This window comes from Callithrix jacchus, chromosome 4 (genome assembly GCF_049354715.1).
Source record: "Callithrix jacchus isolate 240 chromosome 4, calJac240_pri, whole genome shotgun sequence".
NCBI lineage: Eukaryota > Metazoa > Chordata > Mammalia > Primates > Cebidae > Callithrix > Callithrix jacchus.
This window is the reverse complement of record NC_133505.1, coordinates 13,142,152-13,164,196: the sequence shown is the minus strand read 5'-3', so window position 1 is coordinate 13,164,196 and position 22,045 is coordinate 13,142,152. Positions and strand designations below refer to the sequence as shown.

At 40.8% G+C, this 22,045-nt stretch overlaps 1 protein-coding gene and 1 long non-coding RNA gene across 2 annotated transcripts; one reads left to right on the top strand and one right to left on the bottom strand.

The window, feature by feature from the left end:
* Positions 1-2,851: 2,851 nt before the first annotated feature.
* Positions 2,852-8,409, bottom strand: LOC118152751 (uncharacterized). Its single transcript, XR_013533682.1, has 4 exons — positions 8,276-8,409; positions 7,586-7,863; positions 5,174-5,223; positions 2,852-3,099 (listed from the first exon to the last, which is right to left on the bottom strand). It is a non-coding gene; the product is annotated as an uncharacterized LOC118152751 (long non-coding RNA).
* A 977-nt stretch (positions 8,410-9,386) lies between these two features.
* On the top strand, positions 9,387-20,260 carry FAM8A1 (family with sequence similarity 8 member A1). The gene is made up of 5 exons (XM_002746197.6): positions 9,387-10,222; positions 11,655-11,775; positions 14,172-14,295; positions 15,111-15,250; positions 16,982-20,260. The coding sequence occupies exons 1-5, from the start codon at positions 9,511-9,513 to the stop codon at positions 17,124-17,126; spliced, it is 1,242 nt and encodes a 413-aa protein (XP_002746243.2). The 5' UTR covers positions 9,387-9,510; the 3' UTR covers positions 17,127-20,260.
* Positions 20,261-22,045: the final 1,785 nt, after the last annotated feature.

Sequence of the window (22,045 nt, the reverse complement as noted above, 5' to 3'; positions counted from 1 at the left end):
CTGCCAACAAAGAGAGCCCACTGGCCTAGATCAGCGGTTCTCCAACTTAGAATCACTTAGAGGTCTTGTTAAAACACAGAGTGGTGGGCCGCAGGTCCCAAGTATCTGATTCAGAGGGTCCGGTGTAAGACTCAAGAATCTGTACTTCTAAGAAGTTTCCATATGTAGTTTGAAAATCACCGCAATAGATCAGTTTGGCTTCCACCACTTCATAGACTTGTTCTCCCCAAGTTAGCAAGGTCCTCTTCAATTCTGTGGTCTTTTTTCTGTCTCCATTTTGCTTGACTTTTCTGCTACATTTTAGAGGTTTTCTTTGTTTCTCTCTCTCTTTTTCTTTTTCTTTCTTCCTTCTCTCCTTCTTTTTCTCTTCTCTCTTTCCCTTTTCCCTTCTCCTTCCTCCCTCCCTCCTTCCCCCTTCCCTCCTTCTTTCCTTCTTCCCTTCTTTCCTCTTCCTTTCCTTTTCTTTCCTTCTTTCTTTTCTTTCTTTCTTCTCTTTCTTTCTTTTATTTCTTTCTTCTTTCTTTCTTACTTTTCCTCCCTCCCTCCCTCCCTCCCTCCCTCCCTCCCTCCCTCCCTCCCTCCCTCCCTCCCTCCCTCTCTCTCTCTCTCTCTCTCTCTCTCTCTCTCTCTCTCTCTCTCTCTCTCTCTCTCATTCTCTCTCTCTCTCTCTTCCTATTTGGTCCTGTTAAGTGTTCTTCCCTTGCCTCTCCTGTCCATTAATGGAAGTCCTTGGGCTTCATTTATTAGCCCACGACTTTTCACCCATAAGATAGTTTGTTACTTCTCAAGACTAAAAATATGAAAACAATGTAAAGCCTAAAGCCATCTTTTCATCCTAACAGGAGAGCTTGCTTCGCTAAAACAAAAACTGGATCCTGGACTTTATTTGAACCCTCTCTATTCAGCCATACATGATATGAGCCTTACTTTTTTTTTTAATCAGAGCAATAGTTTTTAAAAAGTCAAACAGCAATTTTGATGGCAATATCAAAATTGCTGTTTGATTTTTTTGAAACTCTTGCTCCTATCCCAGCTTTTCCCCACTCCCAGCCCCTGTCTGCTCCCTACAAGCAAGCTCATTGTTAGGCAGTTTATTTTCTTGCATAGGGTTGTAAGTTATTTTTGCTTTTAACACAATCAGGACATTTACAAATGTAAGTGTGTTGAAGAAGGCTTCATTTAAGCTCCACAAAGCTGATCATGAGTACTTTCAATTATCTGAGTTGTTTAATTTGTATTTGCTTTACTTGCTTCCATATTTCTAAACAAGGTGTTTACTTCAATTGCTAAAAATCAGTTTCTGATGTAATCATCTGCTGACTTCATAAGAGATCAGATTTCAGCCAACTTACACCTTACCCCACTTCCTGTATTTCTCATTCTTTATAACTAAATACATCACAATTTTGGTTAAAACAATAGTATTGCTGTTGTTATGACTGTAAATTGTCGGGGTCCGGCACATCTGCCGGGGGACTACCGACCTGGAGGAGTCCCCAAGACCGCCAATGTAGATGTCTCGTTCAACCTGAGGGAGAGAGTGCACAGAAGTGAAAGAAAATAGAAAAGCGGAGTCTGGAGGGCTGGCTTAGGCTATGTCCAAGCAGCCATTTTATTTTTGCAATATGTTTCCTTATATACTTTTCTGAAGTCAAAGTTGTTTACACCAGATCAACGTACTTAAGTTACAGTAAGCAAGTTACGCCCACTAAGTATTAAGTAAGTTAATCCCATTAAGTAGGTTACGCCCAGTAAGTAGGTTACTTTCAGTAATTAGGTTATGCCCAATAGATCAATGTAAGTAAGTTACAGTCATGCCCAATAAGCTATGGGAAGTAAGTTACAGTTACACCCAGTAAGTTACGGTAAGTAAGTTACCAAGTGTAAATACTTAAGTTAATATTTTACAATGAAGGTAACAAGGGTCCAAAATGAACACAATCAAGCAATAAACCATAAGAAGCCAAAAGTGGACACATTGACTCCCAAGTCCTCATATTCATAAAGTAATGTCTGTTAACTATTTAGAATAGCATAGTCCCTCTCTCAGTTCCTGCTTTCCCTCAGCTCGACTCCCCCAACCGGGGATCTGTGTCCAGGCTCAAGCTCACTGTATGGCAAGGCCCATCTCCCAGGGGCCTCACACGGGAGCAATTCCCACAGATTCCCTCAGTAAATATTATTCAATGATGAGCCAATGAATTTACAGCTGTTTTCTTTCCTTACTTGGCTTGTTGTTTTGGGTTTTTTTAGTTTAGTTTTGTTTTGTTTTGTTTTTTGCTTTTCCTGGTGTTAGTGATTGCCTTTCTTTTTTAAAATACTTGGTTCTCTGTATATCTATCCAACTATTTTTAGAAATTTATCAAATGTTTAATATTCTCCAAAATTTAAACATATCATAATTTATAATTTTATTTTTGTTGTTAAGACTTCTTTTCTTGCCTCTACAGTGTTATTTTTTTATCTGCTGGTTGCTGGTAGGATCCAGGGTAGAGTGATAAACTGGCAACACAAACCATTTATTTCTGGACCTCCAGATAGCACCATATATAGAAGGCATTCCCTGGGACCACTGAGTCTCTTGAAAGAATACTCCAGTATCTGCTTAGGAGTTATTCCAAGAGCAGGGCGGGGGTATTCAGCATACAAACTTCCACTTAATCTCCTTCATTTAGGCACAGTGCATTACTTCCACTCTCCAAAGTACCATCTATGTCCAAGTTCTGAACCTCTCCTCCTTCATCAAGGACTTTGTATCTTGCAAAAATACATCTACCTTGTAGGTTTGTAACTTTCTTTGTTTTATTTCAATAAGTATTTTGGAAGGGAGACAAGTACATGTTGTCAATTCATCATGCTTTTACAGACTATTTTTCTCAAAGTTGCAACTCAAAAATTAGTGTTGCAGGGTCTAATTTTCATAAAGTCACTTATTTTCGCATCTCACTTCATGCTTCTGAGTTGCATTTCCTTCTTATGAAGTGTATATATCTCTCAGAGTTTAGAGTGAGGGTATATGAGTAGAAAACGCTCCATTTCTGTCCGTTTCTTGAACATCTTAATGGTTTATTATAAGGTGAACATCTTCGTAATCATTTCCTAAATCAAGAAATAGAACTTTGTAAGCCACACCAGAAGCCTGTCCATGTGCTCCATCCCAGTCACAAACTCCTTTTACCCTCAGCACTACATTGAATTTTTAAATTACCACCTTTTTTGCATTTAAGTATATCCCTAGACATTATAGACTTTCTCATTAATTTGATGTATTTTCTGCCTCCTGTAAGTTATAGGTTCTATTTCTTCCCCCCTACTTACAAGATATATATTGAATAACCCAGTTGTTTGCTTTGCAGCGTTCCCCATGGGTTGGATTTTGCAGATTGCACACGCATAGTGTATTTCAATGTGATCCTTTGTCCTTTATTTCTGTAAATTGGCAGTTGGATCAAGAAGCTTGGCCAGGCGAGGTGGCTCACGCCTGTAATCCCAGCACTTTGGGAGGGTGAGGCAGGTGGATCACCTGAGGTCAGGAGTTGCAGATCGGTCTGGCCAACATGGAGATACCACGCCTCTACTAAAAATACAAAAAAATTAGCTGGGCGTTGTGGTGGTCGCCTATAATCTCAGCCACTCCGGAGGCTGAGGCAAGAGAACTGCTTAAACCCAGGAGATGGAGGTTGCAGGGAGCCGAGGTTGCGCCATTGCACTCCAGCCTGGGCTACAGAGTGGGACGCCATCTCAAAAAAAAATAATAAAAATAAATAAATAAAAAGTTTGAGCACACTCAGGTTTAAAACCTTTGGTAAAACTACACATTATTATGAATTTAAGTATTTAAACATAGATGATGGGTTTCAGTCCATTCTAATTATTACCTTTACTGAAACTCCAATTGTCCCATCCAGGGCCAGTAGGAGCCCCTTCTAGTTGGCTGGGTACTTTGGACATGACTCCAGAAGTCTTTAGTAGTTTCTCTGCTCTCTAGTATGGTAAGATATTTTGCGCTCATTCCACACATGCTCTAGACTTAGAATCCCTTGTTTCTTTTAGTGGGACTTGGCATTTCATACTGTGCACCTAAGAACACACACACACACATACACACACACACATACACACACATGACTATATGCATATATATAGATATATGTATATAGTCACGTGCTGCATAGGACATTTTGGTCAACAATGAATGTCACATACAACTGTTATCCCACAAGATTATGACAGAGCTGAAAAAGTCCTATTGCCTAATGACATCTTTATTGCATTTTATTTTGAGACAGGGTCTTGCTCTGTCGCCCAGACTGGAGTACAGTGGCGCATTCACCTGGTGATATTTTGATGATCCTGACCCTGTGCAGTCTTAGGCAAATGCGTATCTTTGTGTCTTCATTTTTAACAAAAAAGCTTAAAAAGTAAAAAACAACATTTATTTTAAAAAATTTTTTCAAATAAAAAGCTTACAGGAAATGAATATAAAGAAAATATTTTTGTACAGTTGTTCAATGTGTTTGTGTTTTAAGCCAACTGTTATTACAAAAGAGTCAACAGTTTTTAAAAAATCAAAAACGTGGTGGCTCACCCCTGTAACCCCAGAACTCTGGTAAGCTGAGGACAGATCATGAAGTCAGGAGTACAAGACCAGCCTGACCAACATGGTGAAACCCCATCTCTACTAAAAACACAAAAATTAGCCGGGTGTGGTGGCACTCACCTGTAATCCCTGCTTCAGCTACTCAGGAGGCTGAAGCAGGAGAATAGCTTGAACCCAGGAGGTGGAGGTTGCAGTGAGCTGAGATTGTGCCACTGTACTACAGCCTGGGCAACAGAGCGAGACTTCATCTAAAATAATCATAATAATAACGTTTATAAAGTAAAAAAGTTTCAATAAGCTAAAGGTAATTTATTATGGAAGAAAGAAAACAATTTTTTCCCCCAAGATGAAGACTTGCTCTGTCCCCCAGGCTGGAGTGCAGTGGCACGATATCAGCTCACTGCAACCTGGGTATCCCAGGTTCAAGCAGTCTTCCTGCCTCAGCCTCCCGAGTAGCTGGGATTACAGGCATGTGCCACCACGCCTGGCTATTTTTTTGTATTTTTAGTAGAGACAGGGTTTCACCATATAAGCCAGGATGGTCTTGATATTCTGACCTTGTGATCTACCCACCTCAGTCTCCCAAAGTGCTGGGATTATAGGTGTGAGCCATCGAGCCCAGCCTGGAAGAAAATTTAAAAGAATAAATTTAGTGTAGCATAAGTGTACAGTTTTATTTGTTTGTTACTTTTATTGCATTTTAGGTTTTGTGCTACATGTGAAGAACATGTAAGATAGTTGCATAGGTACACACATGGCAGTGTGATTTGCTGCCTTCCTCCCCATCACCCATATCTGGCATTTCTCCCCATGTTATCCCTCCCCAACTCTCCACACCCCACTGTCCCTCCCCTATTTCCCCCTCACAGACCCCAGTGTGTAATGCTCCCCTCCCTGTGTCCATGTGTTCTCATTGTTCAACACCTGCCTATGAGTGAGAACATGCTGTGTTTGATTTTCTGTTCTTGTGTCAGTTTGCTGAGAATGATGGTTTCCAGATTCATCCATGTCCCAACTAAGGTCACGAACTCATTGTTTTTTATGGCTGCATAGTATTCTATGGCGTATATGTGCCACATTTTCCCTGTCCAGTCTATCATCGATGGGCATTTGGGTTGGTTCCAAGTCTTTGCCATTGTAAACAGTACTGCAATGAACATTTGTATGCATGTGTCCTTATAATAGAATGATATTATATAGATATTATATATTATATAATAGATATTATACTAGATATTATATATAATAGAACAATATATAATCCTTTGGATATATACCCAGTAATGATGAGCATTTTTTCATATGTTTTTTGGCCTCATGTATGTCTTCTTTTGTATAGTGTCTGTTCATATCCTTCAACCACCTTTCAATGGGCTTTTTTCTTGTAAATCTGTTTTACTTCTTTGTAGATTCTGGATATTAGCCCTTTGTCAGATGGGTAGATTGCAAAATTTTTTTCCCATTCTGTTGGTTGCTGATTCACTCTAATTACTGTTTCTTTTGCTGTGCAGAAGCTCTGGAGTTTAATTAGGTCCCATTTGTCTATTTTGGCTTTGTTGCCAATGCTTTTGGTATTTTAGTCATGAAGTCCTTGCCTGTGCCTGTGTCCTGAATGGTTTTGCCTAGATTTTCTTCTAGGGTTTTTATGGTGTTAGAGCTTATGTTTAAGTCTTTAATCCATCTGGAGTTAATTTTAGTGTAAGGTGTCAGGAAGGGGTCCAGTTTCTGCTTTCTGCACATGGCTAGCCAGTTTTCCCAACACCATTTATTAAACAGGGAATCCTTTCCCCATTGCTTGTTTCTGTGAGGTTTGTCAAAGATCAGATGGTTGTAGATGTGTGGCGTTACCTCTGAGGCCTCTGTTCTGTTCCATTGGTCTGTATCTCTGTTTTGGTACCGGTACCATGTGTTTTGATTACTGTAGCCTTGTAGTGTAGTTTGTAGTCAGGTAGTATGATGCCTCCGGCTTTGTTCTTTTTGCTTAGAATTGACTTGGCTATGCGGGCTAGTGTACAGTTTTTATCAAATCTCCAGTAGTGTGCAGTGATGTCCTTTCACTCACCACCCACTCAGTGACTCACCCACAGCAACTTCCTGTCCTGCAAGCTCCATTTACGGCAAGTGCCCTACAAAGGTATTATTTTTAATCCTTCATACTGTATTTTCTATGTTTTGATATATTTAGATGTACAAGTACCATTGTGTTACAATTGCCTGTAGTAATCAGCACATTAATATGCTGTACAGGTTTGTAGTCTGGGAGCAATAGGCTACACCATATAGCTTAGGTGTACAGTAGGCTGTACCATATAGGTGTATGTAAGTACACTCTATGGTGTTCCCATAAGGACAAAGTAGCCTAATGATGCAGTTCTCAGAACATATCCCCATTGTTAAGTGATTCATGACTCTGCGTGTTTGTGTGTGTGTGTGTGTGTGTGTGTGTGTGTGTGTAATGTTAGGAGATACATATATTTCAGAAAATTTTTTTGAATTATAATGTGTTATAATTAGTTCTATTACCTGTCTTCAGTTTTCTTTATCAAGGACCCCTATATGTTGGATCTTCTTTGCCTATTTTCAATATTTATCATTTCTCTCAAGTTATTTCTATGTTTAAATTTTTTTGATAAAAAAATTATTTTCAAATTGTAGTTCTCTTCAGACACTATTGTATTTTCTTATTCTTTTATTCCTTGTATTTCAGTCCACTTTACTTTTATTTCTAACACTTTCCCAAATTCTGTTACTTCATTCCTGAGTTTTTCTTATTCTGGCTTATTTTACTGTTTCATGTCTCATATCATTTTATATCTTTACGGTGATACTGTGCTAGGTGTTACATAAACAGTGGTATTCAAAACAAAGTCCATGTCTCCAATAATCATATTTCACTAATTCAAGCCACGTTTCTTCGTTTCTGTTTCTCTTGCTTCCCTCACCCCAACTTGGAATGCTTGTTTAAACATTAAAATTTCCTCATACCCAGAAGGAAGGAATGCTGCGCAGAGGCCCCAGAATAATCTAGACAGATGCCTTGCTGGGTTTCCTGTGTATTCTCATTAGAGTGTACCCTTTTTGTCCAATCATTTTTCTATCTGGCGGTGCATGCTTTGTTGAACCTAAGCATAAAAATCCACAATTTCCCTTGTTATCTTTGGGTCTTCATTCTGAAGGCTCCTGTGTCACATAAAACGATGATCAAATCAATGTCTATGCCTTTTCTCCTATTAACTGACTCCTGTCGGTGATTTTCAGTGAACCTACAGAGGGTAAAGAGGAAGCATCACCATTAATATCATTAATAAACATTCCCACTGTATTGGCCCTTATATGTCCTTTGTATGGTGCTGGGGATAACACGGACATATCACTGCAGAGATTTTCAAATGTAAAAGAAGAGGGATTATACTGATTTAAAAGCTGGATTCTGTCCTCATCCTGTAGCTAGTCTGCATTTATGAAAATTTACTTTCCACTGTGGTAAACACAAGCTTTCTACTCCAGCCGAACTGTGCCTTTCCTCAAATCCAGTCTCAAATTTAGGTGCCTTTTCATTTTCTGTTATGGAAAGGCCCTGAGCATATCCCAGGCTTTAGAGCCTTTTGTTAGTACTCTAGTCCATGCATAATTTCCCCTTCCTCTGAAATATATATATAGCACCTCACTACTTACATTTCAATATACTTTCCTGGACGGGCACAGTGGCTCACGCCTGTAATTCCAGCACTTTGGGAGGCCGAGGTGGCTGGATCACGAGGTCAGGAGTTCGAGACCAGCCTGACCAACATGGTGAAACCCCGTCTCTACTAAAAATACAAAAATTACCCAGGTGTCACGGCACACATCTGTAATCTTAGCCACTCGGAAGGCTGAGACAGAAGAACAATTTGAACCCAGGAGGCAGAGGCTGGCAGTGAGCCGAGATGGTGCTACTGCACTCTAGCCTGGGCGACAGAGTGAGACTCCGTCTCAAGATACAAAAACAAAACTATAAAAAAAATTATATATATTAATATATGTACCGGTTTAGTTTAATTTCTTTTTCTTTCTTTTCTTTTTTTTTTTTTGAGACGGAGTTTCGCTCGTTACCCAGGCTGGAGTGCAATGGCGCGATCTCACCGCAACCTCCGCCTCCTGGGTTCAGGCATTTCTCCTGCCTCAGCCTCCTGAGTAGCTGGGATTACAGGCACGCCCCACCATGACCAGCTAATTTTTTTTTTTTTTTTTTTTTTTTTTAAGTAGAGACGGGGTTTCACCATGTTGACCAGGATGGTCTCAATTTGTTGACCTCGTGATCCACCCGCCTCGGCCTCCCAAAGTGCTGGGATTACAGGCTTGAGCCACCGCGCCCGGCCTGGTTTAATTTCTTATCCTCTAAAGGTATAGATGCGTTCTGTGCCACCTTCTCGAGTACTAATGGTTAACTGGAATGAACACAAGCAACCAAGCACTAGCCTGGAGCCCAAAACAACAGTCGCAGTTCTGCAACAGAAAACGCCGCGCTGGCCCTGAGACCCGTCTCGGAAATGCTTCTTATCCCTCTGCTGTTTCTCCCAGGACAACCTAGGTCCTACCCCACGGGAATATACAGAGAGTCCTCAGGCCACAGACTTAAAGCCACGACACGGGGGCGGGGGCCCACGACGGTCTGGTCCCAGCCGACCAGCCAGCTACTACCAGGGACCGAACCGGGGACTGCAGCCGCACTTCCCCGCCCTCTTTTCCCAGCTCCGCCCGGCGGCGGGCGTCGCTCCTGAGGGGCGGGGCTTCCGCTTCCGGCCGGGGATTGTTGACGCCTACGCCTGCGGCTGCGGCTGCGGCGTTGGCGACGGACTGTTGGGGAGGGGTAATTTGGGGAGGAAGACCGAGCAGTGACAGGTACCGCGGTGGGTGCTGCTGAGACGACGATGGCAGAGGGGCCCGAGGAAGCCCGAGGCCGCCCTCCTGGGCAAGACGAAGGCGGGGGGGACCACGAGCCCGTCCCTTCCCTGAGAGGGCCTCCTACCGCCGCCGTCCCATGCCCCCGCGACGACCCCCAGGACGAACCCCAGGCCCCGGGCCGGCCCACAGCTCCGGGCCTCGCAGCTGCCGCCGCTTACGAATCAGAGCCCCCGCGCGAGCTTGGGAAGCGTGGGGAGGCGGCCTCCGGCTCCGGTGCTGGGCCGCCGGAGCAGGCGGGCTGCGAGGCGCCCGAGGCCGCGGCGCCGCGGGAGAGACAGGCGCGGCTGAGCGCCCGTGAGTACTCCCGGCAAGTGCACGAGTGGCTGTGGCAGTCCTACTGCGGCTACCTCACCTGGCACAGCGGCCTGGCCGCCCTCCCCGCCTACTGCAGCCCCCAGCCGTCTCCGCAGAGCTTCCCCTCGGGCGGCGCTGCCATCCCCCAGGCCGCGGGGCTGCCGCCGGCCCCGCAGCTGGGCTATTACAACCCCTTCTACTTCGTGAGCCCCGGGCCTGCGGGGCCCGACCCGGGGACAGCTGCCGGCCTCAGCACCCCTGCTCCAGTCGCGAACCTGGGACCCCGGGCTCCTCAAGTGCAGTCGTCGGCCCGGGCCACTCCAGTGACGAGGGTAGGATCTGCAGCCCCTTCTCGAAGCCCGAGCGAGACCAGGCAGCAGGCAGGTGAGACCAGCGAGCAGGAGGCTGGGCGTAGAAGGGTCTTCAGGGGCCTGTGGGTAGAGCTGGCACGCTTTTTAGACCTGTCACTGCTGCTGCTGCTACTCCAATTAGCGATCCTGCCCGTGCACTAGCTATCGTTTGTCCAGGCCCTAAATCCCCAAAATGTACAAGGAGGCAACAGTTTCTTCTTCCTTTAGACCTGGCACTCCGAATTGATTCCCCTACTCATGGGGACTAGTTGTTTCTACGTGAAAAAAATTGCTCTTCCTTTGGTTTTCACGCTGTGCAGAGTGAGGTCCAAAGCTAAACTCGCAGATGGCAAACTCACTTTTGGAGGTGCTCAACTGTTAATGCTGGAAATTATTCAGACATTGGCTACTTAGGACAGTGGAACTGAACGGACATAAAAGGAGATTGACATGGATACCAGTGGAGTTACGAAGCTTTGATTGGGTCAAAGCTTCACTTCATTTGATCGAGAAGCCCTGGCTTATTGATCTTGTACATTGTGTAATTGTTTTTGCTTCTGTGTGTGAACTAGAATATTTTGAATTAGTTTACTATTTAAGCTATTACACTTTTCGTTTATTTTATTTAGCCACAGATAGAAGGGACAAGAACTACGTGATGCCTCTTATCCCAGCAGAATTTAGCATGACAGATTGATATTCATTGGGTTTATTTTAGAGAAAGCAAAACAAACTAAACACACAGGAGAGGTTACAGGGATTTACTTTATACTAATTGCTAATGTATAACCTTGATTTGTACTAAAATCAATTTTCAGTCACTTAGATGTGATCACTCGGATTCTCAGTAGAGTTCTTAGTGAAATGTATTGGGTACTCGAATCAGATTTGTCTGTTAAATCACTTCTGGGGGCGGGGGGAGGAGGTGTGGAGGACGAGGTTTGGCTCTATCGCCCAGGCTGGATAGTGCAGTGGCGCGATCTTGGCTCGCTGCAACCTCCGCCTACCAGGTTCAAGCCATCCTGCCACCTCAGCTTCCCTAGTAGCTGGGAATATAGGCATGTGCCATCATGCCCGGCTTATTTTTTAATATTTTGTTGAGACGGGGTTTCGCCATGTTGGCCAGGGCCAGACCAGTCTCGAACTCCTGGCTTCGAGCAATCTGCCTGCCTTGGCCTCCCAAAGTACTGGTATTACAGATGTGAGTCACTGCATCCAGCTGTGTGAAATCAAATTTTAAACGTTAAAGTTAGGAAAGCAAACTTTAAGTTCAGTAAATAGTGGGGTACTGTTACTCTAATAACATGGATTCTTGGTGGAATCAATATCAATAGTTGCTGCAAGGCTATATTTCTTATTAAGTTGTACCTTGACTTTACCAATTCATTATATGGCTTGTGTTCCAAGGCTTATGTGAAATGATTGGATTTTCCTAACTTCTTTTTTTTTTTTTTTTAAATTTACAGGCAGAGAATATGTTATTCCCTCCTTGGCTCACAGATTTATGGCAGAGATGGTGGATTTCTTTATTCTCTTCTTTATAAAAGCAACCATTGTCTTAAGTATTATGCACCTCAGTGGGATAAAGTAAGTTGAGGACATTTGCAGAAAGGTTTTTATTTCTACTGTTTAAAACTATTGTTTTGTTAAATTCTGTTTGTCTGCACGAGACTATATGGATAATGAGCTTGTCAGTCTCATGATTTCTTTATGAGGGCTTTGTCAGATTTATGGTTTTCTTGTTGATTTAAGAAATAACTAAAATTTTCTACTGAATTCTGTAAGATGTGTGGGAATCTCGCCTATCAAAAATAGGTAAAAAGAGCCTCCAAACCTGGTTTGATTTTATTCAACTTTTTTTTTTTTTGAGACAAGAGTCTCGCTCTGTTGCCCAGGTTGGAGTGCCATGGTGGGATCTTGGCTCACTGCAACATCTGTCTCCCGGGTTCAAGCAATTCTCTTGCCTGAGCCTCCCAAGTAGCTGGCCACTACAGGTTCATGCCACCATGCCTGGCTAATTTTTTGTATTTATTTTAGTAGAGACTGGGTTTCACGGTGTTGCCCAGGCTTGTCACAAACTCCTGAGCTGAGGCAATCTGCCCGCCTCGGCCTCTGAAAGTGCTTGGATTATAGGTGTGAGCCACCGTGCCTGGCCTCAACAATTCCTTTAGGCCAGGAACCAATTTACCTGTCCCTGTCCTGTTCCCTCTTGCTATCTTGTGGAGTCTCTAAAGACAAGGTATAAAGAGCTTTTGGTAGGTGAATTAATAATCAACTAGATGGTGTTTCCAAATGGGATTGCTTATACTGTGGGGCAAGTCTCAAGTGAACTTCAATGTGAGATGTTTGAGTGATCCTTCCGGATTAACAGTAATCAGAATAGCAGTTATCACTTCCTGAGTACTTTCTATATGCCGTGTACTGAGCTTGCTTGCTTCTTCATACAGATTCTTATTTAATCTTCATACCAACATGAGTGTTGAGATTGATACCTCCATTTTATAGAGTCTGAAATTTGGGTTTATGAAAAGTTGAGCCCAGAACTTAAAATGTTACAAAGGTAGTGACAGTCAAGATACAAACCTATGCAGTCAAATTTTAGGGCCCTTGCCAGAACCTCAGTGTTACTGTGATTCCTCCCTGTCCCTCCCTCTCTCACCTCACTGTACATCCAGTGAAATACTAACTCCTTTATGTTCAACTTTCTGAATAGCTTTCAACCCCAGACCTCCTCACTGCCACACCATTTTTCTTTTTCTGAGACAGGGTCTTACTGTCACCCAGGCTGGAGTGCAGTAGTACAATCATGGCTCACTGCAGCCATGATCTCCTGTGCCCAAGTAATACTCCCACCTCAGCCAGTCTAACAAGGAGCTGGGACCACAAGCATGCGCCACCATGCCTAGTTTATTAAAAAAAATTTTTTTTTGTAGTGACAGGGTCTCCCTGTGTTGCCCAGGGTGGTCTCAAATTCCTGGGCTCAAATGATTCTCCTGCCTCAAAGTGCTACAAGCATAAGCCACTGCACCTGGCCCATTTTTTTTTTTTAATCACGATTGCTTCTCCCTATTTCAATTACTATCATCTTTTGCTTGGATTATAGCAAAAGTCTTCTAGTGGTAACTCAGTCTCCTGTTTTATCTCAGTCCAGTCTCTGATATAAAACCAAAGTGATCATAAATCATGGTCTGCCCCTCTCCTGCCTTAAAACACTTCAATGGCTTCTCTTTTTAAAATTTTTATTTTTATTTTTTTAGAGATGGGGGTCTCACTGTGTTGCCCAGGTTGGCCTAAAAATCCTGGGCTCAGGCGATCCTCCCAGCTCAGCCTCCCAAAGTGTTGGGATTACAGGCGTGAGCCACCATGCTCAGCACCTTCAGTGGTTTCTCGTTACCAGCAGGATAAAGTCTGAATTTCATCATGTAGTTTAACAGATGCCTTTATTTCTTAATCACTGCCACCTCTCACATTTAATATATGAGCCATACCAAACTGCTTACAGCTTCTGTCACATACGCTCTTGCTCCAAGACTTGCTCTCCTGCTGTTCCGTTTCAGAAACATTATTCCTTCTTAGTCTGGCTGACTTTTCTTCATCCTTCAGATTCTCATCTGTCTTTTCTGCGAAAGCTTCACAATGTTAAGTGTACCTGGTATGTATTTCCATAGTATCCTAGGCTCCCCATCACAGCACACATCCCACTTTATTATTGCTACTTACTTATTGTTCTAGTTTGCTAGATCAGACCCTTCACAAAAGCAGAGACTGGGAATTCATTAACCCATTTTCCTTAGGGCGAGTACAGTGTCTGCTCATGATAATGCTGCTTATTTGTTGAATAAATTAGTGAATGCTTTATGAGACTAGATGGTTGGCAATCTAAAGATTAGTTTAGAATTTCAATTAAAATATATGACTTACACTAATGAAAAAAATCAGTACAACTATTCTGGTAACTAATTCTTTACTATTATTTTGTGTAGGGATATCTCTAAGTTTGCTATGCATTATATAATAGAAGAAATAGATGAAGACACATCAATGGAAGACTTGCAGAAAATGATGGTTGTGGCTCTTATATACAGATTATTGGTTTGTTTCTATGAGGTAAGCTCCTGAGTTCAGCAAGTATTAATATTTATCTAATTTTATGGTTTTATATGTATTTTTTTTTTTTTTTTTTTTTTTTTTTTTTTGAGATGGAGTTTCACTCTTATTGCCCAGACTAGAGTGCAATGGTGTGACCTCGGCTCACTGCAACCTTAACGCTCCCGGGTTCAAGTGATTCTCCTATCTCAGCCTCCCGATTAGGTGGGACTACAGGTCCATATACCCAGCTAATTTTCTATTTTTAGTAGAGATAGGGTTTCGCCATGTTGGCCAGGCTGGTCTCAAACTCCTGGCCTCAGGTGATCCACCCCAAGTGCTGGCATTTCATATGTGAGCCACTGCACCCGGCCAACAGTATCAGCCCAAGACAAAAAAGTAAAAGAAATTTATAATTATTCATGTCTTTTCCATATGTCTACTTTTCTGTTTTTTTTTCCAAATTTTAATGAATGATTAAGCAAAAACTTTTATAAGAGAGACATTTTACAATTTCCTTGTAATATTTTTCAGTTTTATAAAGTCAAAATTTCACTCATAGATTGTGGTCCAGAAATGTACTTGTGAATTGCTTGCGGAACTTGCAATGTATTTCTTTTGCTGCAAATTAGTCATAGAGATATATTACAGGAGACAGACATCTTGTAGTATTGGACATGTTAGAGACCTACAGAAATGCATTAAGTTAAATGGTTAACGTTTCTGTGCAATTCTTTCAAATTGAAAATTTTAAAACATGAAATATGGTAGGAAAACTTTAAAATTGGTATAGATGAGCTAGTAACTTATTTTTCAAATTATCCTTCTTTCCTTAGATAATTTGCATTTGGGGAGCAGGTGGAGCTACCCCAGGGAAGTTCCTGCTGGGGCTTCGAGTTGTGACATGCGATACATCAGTGCTTATTGCACCAAGTCGGGTTTTGGTGATTCCTTCCTCAAACGTTAGCATTACAATGTAAGTCCTTTTCTTAGCTTAATCTACTACATACTTAAGAAAATAATGTGTTTTAGAATATTGGGATTTTTTTTTCTTTGTGGCATAGAGATAGGCTTATATTTATCAAGTTTAAAACAAAGTTTATGAGTATTTATTTCAGTTGTGTTATATGATTGTAGACCTCTCTTCCAGTGTACATTTTCCAGATGATCATTTTATGAATTACAAGTCACAATATGAGAAGATGATTTGGGTGTCGGTGCTATCTTACTGCTCCATGACCATCTTTATTATTCTGTAGATCTGTGGACATTAGGTCAGTTTCCAGTCTGTTGAGTCTCCATTTGGCCGTACCTATCATTACGCTGTCTTGAATAGGCAATAAGAGTTTTGACAGCTATACATTTGTGCATCCTTCTGCTGCTGAGAGCTTGCAGCACTGTCAGTACTCAAGGTTAGCTGTTGGCATCTAGCTCTGGGGGAAGGTACAACTAGCGATAATAGACGTTGTGGAGGTGAGCGGCTGGTAGTCAGTTGAGCCAAACAAGATATTGGCTGCAATTTTTGCCAGAATGATTCAGAGCTGGATTGTTACATCAAGGACTATGGGCCAGGCATGGTGGCTCATGCCTATAATCCCAGCACTTTGGGAGGCTGAGGCAGGCGGATCAAGAGGCCACAAGATCAAGATCATCCTGGCAAACGTGAAAATCCTTCTGTACTAAGAATTTAAATATTAGCTGGACATAGTGGTGCATGCCTGTAGTCCCAGCTACGCAGGAGGCTGAGGCAGGAGAATTGCTTGAACCTGGCATGTTGAGGTTGCAGTGAGCTGAGATCTCACCACTGCATTCCAGGCTGGGGGACAGAGCAAAACTCCATTGGGGGGCGGGGGGTGGGGGGGGACACATGAACAGGTGACTCTAGAAACCTTGGTTTTGCCATCTTCAAATTTTTCTTAAAATTCCATAGTTGTAAACCTACCTACTTCTTTTAGTAAGAGTCAGTAATGGCTAATGTTTACTGAGTACTTTTTATTTGCCTGCACTGTAACACTGCATGTATATTAACTAATTTAATGCTAATAACTTTATAAGATAGATACTGGTCCCTTTTTGCCGATGTGGAATACACCTAGTTAGTAATTGGTAGAAGATGGATCTTAATTTAACTAGTTTGGATTCAGAACCCACACTCACAGCCACTGTACTTTTCTGCAGCCCTTCAGTGCACTAAAGGCAGAAATCTAACAAGTAGGATAATTCTCTATTCTGAGTGACTTGAAAGCTTTTAAAAGCTTTCCTTAATCACTGGATACCACAAAGGAAAATGCTGATGAAAGAACACACAGTACTTTAAAATGCAAGCTCTTTATATAAGGTAAATAAATGGGACTACAGTAAGCATACTCAGAATTCATGTTCATTTCTTCTAAGAAAATACTAAATACTGTCAACCCTTATTCCGTATTCCAAGACATGTTTATTACTGCTTTTTATGTTGAAGTTCTGAGGTCTTTTATGTCGCTGAAGTAGAAATAGCCCAGGTGGTTTGATCATGATACAGTGCTACTTGAAATAACTCGTATCAAAGGTAAAATTCTCTCAACTATGCTTTGAATGTCTTTTTCCCTGTGGACTTTTGTAGAGAAGTAGACTGTGTTTTAAATATCTATTTTGAACTTGATGGGATACCATTAATCTGTATGTGGTTTGATGTGTAACTTATATTTTTGTTTTAACTTTGTAGGTCCACTATACGAGCTTTGATCAAGAATTTTTCTATTGCTTCTTTTTTCCCTGCTTTCATCACACTGCTGTTTTTTCAGCATAATCGAACAGCCTATGACATTGTAGCAGGAACCATTGTGGTAAGAAGAAATGGGGTCAGATGATGTCCCCCAAAGCCCTGATTTCCACACGCTGTAATGACAAGACTAAATTATGTATCAAGGCCATCAGTATTCCTGGGTTACACTAATTGATGATTTAGAAATTAAAGCAGTCACTACAGTATGATGCAGGTGACTGTTCCGAAAGTACGGATTTTACTCGAATGCCAAAGAACTTTTCCAACAGAAAAACCTATTAAGTTCAAGTAAATTTTTAGATCAAAAAGGCAAATGATTTTATAAACAATGGACAATATATACTTTCTTAAAGATCTAAGGCATTAGGATTTGCTGAAAGCATTTTCAGCTTGGAAATCTCCAAATGAAACTTTAAAATTTGTTTTGGTTTACCCCAAAATAATGGAAAATGTTCAGCTGTGTTTTGTAAACACCTATGTAACTCATCTTTTAGTTTTCATATTCCTGGGGAAATTGTCTTTGGTGTTTAGGGGAGGGAATGAGAACACAAATTGGACAATCCACTCTCTCCCATACCAGGAGATGGTGAGTTAGCTGCAAGAGAAAGGGAAAGTGAGGCAGGCCTAGCAGTTCCCTTACCTTTAGTTTCCAGTCTGTACTGCAGTTCCCGCTGGTGATGATGTAACTTTACAATTATTCTTAATGCTTGAACATGTATTTGGGGACAAGTTTCTCATGATGATGAAAATGTATTAAGTCATTTTTTTAAGGTAAGTTAGTACATTTAATGGTGGGAGGAGTAAATTTTTCACTGTACATTTAACTTATAATTTATGTGCAAGTGTTTTCAGTGCCCTGAATCAAACTATAAATATGTGGGGAGAAATTACTTCCATCAAACTATTGCATATTTACTGTAAAAGTATTTCCAGTATGTTTGTAGCATGAAGAAAGTATTAGTGCTTTTCAGTATTCTCAATGAGTGTAAATTCTATTTATATACAGCATACTCACATACTACTTTCCTTATGTTTTATATAGTTCCATGACTGTTGAAACATTAAGAAGTTAAAAAAAAATTTCATGATTAACTCTAAATACTATTAATAGCTTGTGAAATACTACCATTATGGACTATTCTCTCTAAAGCAAGGGAGTGTCATTCCCAGACATTATTCTAGGTTCTGTAAGCTCATTTTGGGTCTGCTAGGGATAAAGTTTGGGGGAAAATGTTAAGCTAAGTAATACTATGTCCACTGCCATTTTGCTTTATTGTTCTGTTGAAGCAAAACTGTAGGGTTTTATTATATGTGTGTGCTTTTGCTAGATGTCCCAGTTAGCTGTGCTGAGATGTACCTGTACTATTTATGGTTTATTTTGATTCTTGGGTATCATTGTCTTCCAAAGACATACTAAACTGTATTGCACAGTTCAAAATTTGATTATTTAAGGGATCTAGGCATTTGGTCTTGGTCTTAATAGCAAATACATGTCTATTACCACTGTATTTTCAAAGATTTTTCTTTGACATTTAAAACTGTGACAAAACAAGTTTATATCAAATCCAGCTTCCCAGAAACACTAATATTTAAGTATGTCAACGTACTAAATAAATCATTCACATGCACCCATGGGGAAGATTTAGTGTTACTGCCCTTCACAGTAAAAAACAATCTTTCCTTTTTAAAATTAGATCAGGAAATGTTACATAACTTGGCGCTTTAGTAGTGTATACACTAGCATTACTTTACACACTAGTTTTGCCACTGGGAAATTCAAGTTGAAATGTCCCTCAGTCATAGAGCTCTGGAATATATGTTTCATAATTTCTGCTCAGATAATACCTTGCCTATAGGCTATTTTTGTTCATACTATAAAACAAAGGCCAGTCATTCAGATTACTATCTATGTAGGTTCCGTCAGATCCAACCATGGGTTCGAGTTACTATACTATACTATATAACCCTATAATATATAAAAGTATTATTACTTTGCCTCTATAATAGAACCCGAAGTCTGTTTCAGTTTATGAATTCGCCATTTGCACAAAGAGATTTTGATTCCCCAAGTTTGGGAAAGAATGACAAAACAATGAGGGAAGAAGGAGCCAGGCTTTAGTGCCACATATTTTTAGCTTGGGGTTGTAAGCTAGAGTCTCCATTCAAGAACACTTTACTGTATTTCACTTACAGACCTGATTTCCTGTGTCAAAGTATAATTCTCATGCTGAAGCTCTAACCTAAAAAGGCAGAAGAAAGTTATCTTCATTCTACAACATATTCATCACTTTAATAATAAGGGAACAAAATTTAGAATTCAAGCTGAGTGAGAATACTGCTTCAATGAGCATGTTCCCTAAGATAAACCAGAATGGGCAGTTGATTTAGGTGTCTAGAAAATCAGTTCCCACCAGTAAAAATATGCTGAGGGGCACATTGAGAAAAATCTGACATACTGAATAAATAATGTTCATATGGGAGCCAGGAGCTGGGTTAGCCTTGCCTTTAGACTGTGACTCCAGAAATAAAGGCACTTTTGGAACTGATAATATCCTTAACTTGTATCATAAAAAGGATTGCCCAACTGAACTTTGCTCCCACCAGCTCGGTATTTATTTCTGCCTAAGCACTCACCTTCCAATTTTACCCAAGTATCTAGGATAGAAAAAAAATGCATTATATTTGAGAGCTACTTCGCCCGCATTACAAAATGAGTCAGTGTATTTAGTTTCAAGGGACAGGAAAAAGAAAGGATTTGTTCCCTTCAGTGAATTCTTTGGGTATTTTAGTTATGCATAAGTTTCCAGCAAAGAAAGGGTAGTAAAGAGTTGAAAATTATACTACTTGGGAACAAAGGGCTTTTTGAGGGGGATATGGATATTAAATGTTTCCATTATATACTTATCCCTATTAAGATAGGCAGTTGTTTCTTTGAATATGCCTAAATAACAGTATTCCTAAAAATCTGACAAGAAACACGTCAATTACCTGACGTTCCTTGTCCCCAGTACTATAGGCCACTCACGATATCACGAGCTTGCCTGGATAAAGTTCCTCATTTCAAACAGTGTACATATTTCTTTATGGTTCATTATAATAAGGCTTGACCTGTAAACAGTATCTGATGGCCCACCTACAAATAAAATTCAGCATTCTATTTTTAGTAATTTGTATGCCACCAATTTGTATTACTTGTCTCAATAAATACTTAGTCATCAACTCATCTATATTTTGTCTATTTCTTTGAGACGGTTTGCTCTAGAATCTCCTGCTTAGGGAGACCTTGCTTCCAAATACAGTTTTTTCAGTGGGTATATCAGTAAACTAAAATACTTTCCGAAATACAGATCTATGAAAAAGGACTCATCCATCTTTAGGAATATCTTCCTTTAGCAAGTACACTCAGAAGTTCCTTGTACGTGAATTAAGCTTAATATTAAATTAATCCAGTCCTTTAAGAGTTGTTAACCATCACAACCACCACATAAATCTCATCTGGGCAATTTAAATATAGTTCTGACCTTAAAAGCCTTTCCTGTTTAACTTTTATGAACAGGGCCAGATGTAAAACAACTGGTTCCTCAAAAAGGGCAAAGACAATAAGGATAAACTAGAGCGTAGCTAAAAGATGGTCTGAGCCTGTAACAATGTGCTACTGTTAGGAGCCTAGCCATAAATGTAGGTTTTGGAATTACAGTGGATTTTTGAGAAAAGTTTATACAAGTTGTCCCATATAACAAAGAAATGAAGGCTTTGGCTGACGTGGTATACAGCTGATGTGTGCAGCTAGACCTGCTACCCCTATTTTCTCAATTTTACTACACCAGCTCTGTCAGTTCCCATTAAATGCACAAACTAAAATAACCTTTATAAAATTCCCATTGAACTTCAAAGTTTAAAATAGGCACAGAAAATAACATGCTAATATAATTAAAAAGTTCTTACCATGTTTAACCAGCATATGGCCTGGTTATATGCTAAAATTAGTTCAGTAATTTCAAATAATAACATTAGATGAACAAGCCAATTTCAGGGTAGAATTTGTAACAAGTATTAATGAGCAGCTTAAAGACATTTTTCAGTGGTCAGAACTATACCCTTATCTCAATGCCCAGAATTTTAATTACTCAAAACTAGCAATTAAAGTGACACCCCCAAACCTCAGTGTATAAGTCTGCCAGGTGCTTATTTGGTTTTGGACCCTATCCAGACCCAGTCACTCTCTGTGATGAAGTCCTAGAATATATCTGACATACCCCACCAAATACTACTAATGGTACATTCAGTGCGAGCCACCGATCCTCTGGTCAATCAACCAAATTATAAAAACATACCTACCTAATTATTCGATTAAATTTTCTGAACATGACTTTCCTCCCTTCAGAGATTCTTTTTCATTAAAACCAATTCCTGGCTGGGCTTGGTAGCTCACACCTGTAATTCCAGCACATTGGAAGGCAAGAAGATCACTTGGGCCCAGGAGTTCAAGTGAGCCAGCCTGGGCAACATAGCAAGACCCTGTTCTCTACAAAAAATGAAAAAAAAGTTAGCATGGTGGTACACATCTGTAGTCCCCAGCTACTCTGGAGGCCAAGGCAGGAGGACTGCTTGAGCTTAGGAGTTGAAGACTGCAGGGAGCTATGTTCACACCACTGCATGCTACCCTGGGTGAGACACTGTCAATCAATCCATCTTCATTACTCATTGGCCCAGCATGAGAAGTATGGGCTTTCATTATTTTCTTTCCAACATTTATCCCCCTCCAATCCCCGGCTACAAATAGCTTCAGTTTTCACTTGTGTATGTAGCATACAACCCAAAGCAAGGCTGGGCAAGGTGCCTCACCCCTGTAATCCCAACACTTGGGAGGCCGAGGTGGGCACATTAGCTGAGGCAGGAGGTCGAGACCAGCCTGGCCAACATGGTGAAATCCCATCTCTACTAAAAATGCAAAAAGCCTGGTGTGGTGGTGCACGCCTATAGTCCCAGCTACTCGGGAAGGTG

What these genes read in the sequence shown, in the direction of transcription:
- FAM8A1 (XM_002746197.6), top strand. Translation starts at nt 9,511, where the DNA reads ATGGCAGAGGGGCCCGAGGAAGCCCGAGGCCGCCCTCCTGGGCAAGAC. An exon ending in CGAGACCAGGCAGCAGGCAG is followed by an intron (nt 10,223 to 11,654) that starts GTGAGACCAGCG and finishes TTAAATTTACAG; the next exon opens with GCAGAGAATATGTTATTCCC. An exon ending in TCAAACGTTAGCATTACAAT is followed by an intron (nt 15,251 to 16,981) that starts GTAAGTCCTTTT and finishes TTAACTTTGTAG; the next exon opens with GTCCACTATACGAGCTTTGA.